The 4,585-nt window shown below is 36.9% G+C and overlaps 1 protein-coding gene across 1 annotated transcript; it reads right to left on the bottom strand.

Moving 5' to 3' along the window:
• Positions 1-409: 409 nt before the first annotated feature.
• LOC149542249 (uncharacterized) lies at positions 410-3,917 on the bottom strand. Its single transcript, XM_089796183.1, has 2 exons — positions 1,176-3,917; positions 410-1,063 (listed from the first exon to the last, which is right to left on the bottom strand). Exons 1-2 carry the CDS (start codon positions 3,535-3,537, stop codon positions 609-611), a joined length of 2,817 nt encoding a protein of 938 aa, XP_089652309.1. The 5' UTR covers positions 3,538-3,917; the 3' UTR covers positions 410-608.
• Positions 3,918-4,585: the final 668 nt, after the last annotated feature.

The raw sequence follows: 4,585 nt of genomic DNA on the forward strand, positions 1-4,585 counted from the left end.
AATTCAAAATTTGACTAACATTTGAATTTAACATCTATACAGTTAATGATTAAACTTGTGGCAATGGAAAATACATTGGGTATGCAAATTTTCAAATCCAAATAGATACCACTTATGTTAAGGTTGACGTACAAAGAAATTTAAAAACACAAGTCTTGAATGATTATATTAGATTGCAATGTATCGGGATAAAATAAGAGCTCAATGATGGGGCCTAACTTTACACAAGATCTTACCATCTTATAATATATACATGTATTAATTCATCTTGTGAAAGTAAATAGAAAATATATAACTTGAGAATAGAAAAGTATACTAAACTTTACCATTACAATGATTTTTAATTAAAAAATAAAGTGATTATCATTCTAATTTAATGTTAACATTTTATAATCAATAAACCAAAAAATAAATACCATGCACATCTCCTTTATATTGACAATTTCAAATGTGAAATAAATAATGTCACAATATTCATAGATATATTATAGGTACCACAATCTAAGCATTATTTGTCCTCCTCACAATATACTATCTACTACAAAATATAACACAAACATTATTGTTATCTAGTTGGATAGCAAACAAATCAACAATAAATACAAAACCTAGGAAGTAGATGTAGATGAACCTTCATTGTTCCTTGAACAAGCCATATTTGTACCTCTTGTATTGTCCAAAAAAGGTGAGATGTCTATTGGTAATTGAGGAGCATTACCGGTACCAAGAAAGGCACCTCTAATTGTATTTAGTCTGTCAAGTATCTCGGTCATATTAGGTCGGTCTTGAGGTGATTCCCTTGTGCAAAACAACCCAATTTGTATAAATTGGGTAAGACACTGCATTACCATTGATGTTTCTATTTCATGAGTATCTATAAGAAAATTATTATCCACCACATTCGAGATTCTATCTGGAAAATGCATTTCCATCCATTTTTTAAGATTGCGTCCTTCGGTGAACATATCATCTATTGGTCTCCTCCTTGTCAATAGCTCTAGAATTAGAACACCATAACTATATACATCTCCTTTTATAGTAGGCTTTGCTCCTGTTCCATACTCTATAAGAACAAATAAATTGGATGAAAGTCGTTTAATTTATTTGAAGCATTTAATAGTTTATAAAATTAAAAAAACCAAAAAATGCATGATGCAATAATGAGAAATCTATACCTGGAGCAATATAGCCAATAGATCCTTTAAGCGCACCTGTAAAAGTCAAAGAATCTATTGAATTGCCAAAAATAATATTGGAAAGGCCAAAATCTGCGATATATGCAGTCATGTCATCTCCTAGTAGGACATTGCTGGGCTTGAGGTCACAGTGAATCACTTGAACAAAGCAATAGTGATGAAGGTATGCAATTCCCTCTGCTATCTCTATTGCTATCCTTATACAATCACTCAAATTTAATCTACATCCAACACCTTCTGAATTATATAACCATTTCTCTAAACTCCCATTTGACATGAATGGAAGAATTAAGGCTTTAAAATCAAGGTTGGAACATGCTGAAATGATTTTGATTACATTGCGGTGGCGAACTCTCTTTAATGCATTGCATTCTTTGTTGAAACTTTGGTGAGCATGTTCATCTTGCAAATTGAGAACTTTAACAGCAATATTTATACCATTCTTTAGAATCCCTTTATAAACTGACCCAAAACTACCAACTCCCAAAATATTTTCATCACTAAATCCACCAGTTGCATCTACAAGTTCTTCGTATGAAATTTTTGGAGGCCATACTTTGAGAGTAGGAATGTTGAAACGTTTGTAACATATATGGGCAAACACCACCAAAAAAAGAGAAATAATCAAAATTGCAATGCCTACTACAAGAGGAATAATCACCTTTTTGGAGATCGATGGTTGTTTGTGATTGGAATGAGAGCATGGCGGCAAGTTTATCCAGGCACCACATAGACCAAGATTTCCCATAATTTCAGAGGCATCAAGTGTGGCCAAAGCTCCTAGCTTTGGGACCTCTCCAGTTAACTTGTTTGAAGAAAGATTGAGATGTCGAAGCATTTTCATCTTTGTGAAAGTCATCGGTATCACACCTGACAAATTATTGCATGAAAGATCCATGAACTGCAAATTTAACAGATCTGCCAGTGATGCAGGGATTGGCCCGTCAAACGCATTTCCAGAAAGATTTAGATATTCCAATCCCTTGTAACTTGCCAGTGCAACAGGAATGACACCCGAAAAATTATTTTGAGAAACATCTATACCTTGAACCATAATCATTTTGCTCATTTCCAAAGTAGAACCTTGCAAGAAATTATTGGAAATGTTAAAATAAAACTGGAGGTTTTGAAGACCTGCAACTTCAGGAGGCAGATTTCCGCTTAGTTTGTTGTAGGCAAAGTCCAGCCTTTCCAAATTCTGGCATCTCCCTAAACTTGCAGGTATTTCGCCTGACAGTTGATTGTGATGAAGAGAAAGTCTTCTCAATTGTGAAAGCTCACCAAGACTATCTGGAATTTGCCCTGAAAGCATGTTCTCACCGAGTGACAACAATCCAAGCCTTTTTGATTGGCCCAAACTTTCTGGAATTCTTCCCTGTAAATTGCTTGTCGGCAGAGATAATCTTTCCAGATTCGGAAGTTTCCCAAGTGCAGATGGAATGGTCCCATTCAATCGATTTTCTCGGAGATTTAACCATGCCAAGTTTGTGAGGTTACCGATTTCTTCTGGTATGTTTCCGGCAATTTCATTTGATCCCAAAGCTAAAAATGAGAGCGAAATTGAAAGGCGGCCAACTGAAGTGGGCAAGACACCAGTGAAATGGTTATCTGCTAAATGAAGTTCTTCCAAACTGGAGCAATTAGTTAAGACTGTTATAATGGACAAACCATTGCTTCCACTCACTAATTCATTTCCCCACAAATATAATCGTCTCAGCTTCTGCAAATTACCAATTTCCAGTGGCACTGTGCCACTCAATTGGTTGATCTCCAAGTCCAGGAATTCCAGGTGAGTCAAATTCCCCACTGAGCGGGGTATTTCACCACTCAGTTCATTTTGCCACAATAACAGTTGTCGCAACTCTGATAGCCTTCCAAACTCCCGTGGAAGTGGGCCATTTAAGTTGCAATAGTAGAGTGTCAAACTCTGGAGACGGCTGCAATTTGAAAGGGCGATAGGAATAGACCCCATTAAGTTGTTGAAGCCAAGATTAAGCCAGTTTAGCTGTGTAAGCGTGCCCAACTCAGGCGGTATACCGTCTTGGAGTTTATTTTCGGACAAGTCAAGGATTCTTAAAGAGGACATGTTTCCTAAGAAAGGTGGGATTAGGCCTGTCAATTCGTTTCCTCCTAATCCTATGGCTTCTAAATTTGAGAGAAGACTAAACTCAGGGGGAATACTTCCACTTAAGTTGTTATCTGACAAGCGAAGGTATCTCAAGCGAAAGAGTCGTCCAAGCTGATATGGGATATGGCCCTCAAAGCTATTATATTTTAGAGAAAGTACTCCAAGGAAGGAAAGGTTTCCCAGAAAGGGAGAAATAGTTCCAACTAAACCCATATTAGTGAGATTCAAGGAAACTACACGCTCTCGACGAGAAGAGCAAGTAATGCCAGGCCAATTGCAGAAGGTGTGATTGGGAGACCAATGGAGGAAGACATTGGATGGATCGACAGAGATGGCAGCTTTGAAAGAGAGGAGAGCTTTTCATCAGAATGATAAGAAGGGTGTGACATATAATGTGGAGGCAGAGTAGAGAGACAGAAGAAGAGTAGCAGGGGAAGCATCATCACCGTCTTCATTCTGAATTGGCTTACCCAAGTAAACACCCCAAAACCAAAACGAAATAATTGGTATGTTCTTGTAAAGATGATCTGTCCCTGGTAGTTTATCTTCCTTTTAAAGTAAACACTAGACAATCCGTGGACTGAGATAAGCGAGAAAGAAGTAGTGACTTGCAATTTCTCTGATTCTCCGCATTGAAATGACTTGCGATTTCTACGCCTTCCATTTAGAAATGTTAGGAAAAAAAATTTCACCACAAGGGACGAATGAGCTGCACATGCACATCATTAGTTCAATTTAGCGCATAATGAGAGGTGAAATGCTTTTCTTTTTCTTTCGGAAAAACTCTGAAATATGTACGACTGTTTTTTTTGTAGACTTTGAAAAGACAATCTGTTGATTTCCTCCAATTTTTTCAAAACGTTTATGAAAATTCTGTTTAATTTGGAACGAATGTGAAACCACCAGAGAAATCGCCGCCTGAAAATACGGAATCGTATTTCAGTCAGTCTTCTACTTTGGGAAAATCTCCCGAAACTATGAAGACAAGGAGAAATCTTCGCAAGATTGAAATGAAAATAATATGGTTCTGACTGTCAAAGCTCCACACGACCCAACGAAGAATCTCAGTAGGTGTTGACTTGGCTTTTAAATTATGAAAAGTGAAATGCTTTTCTTTCGTTTTGGTAAACACTCGAAAATTTTGTACGAGTGATTATTTTCTCCGCTTGAAAATTTGTACGAATGTTTCTTTACTCATAAAAGCCAGGAAAATTTTGGACGAGCGCTGGCTCAAAGTAGAGTTCGAAAAGACATTAGGGAT

This window comes from Cupressus sempervirens, chromosome 8 (assembly GCF_028749045.1).
Source record: "Cupressus sempervirens isolate cs-2001-9-10 chromosome 8, ASM2874904v1, whole genome shotgun sequence".
In the NCBI taxonomy this organism is placed as follows: domain Eukaryota; kingdom Viridiplantae; phylum Streptophyta; class Pinopsida; order Cupressales; family Cupressaceae; genus Cupressus; species Cupressus sempervirens.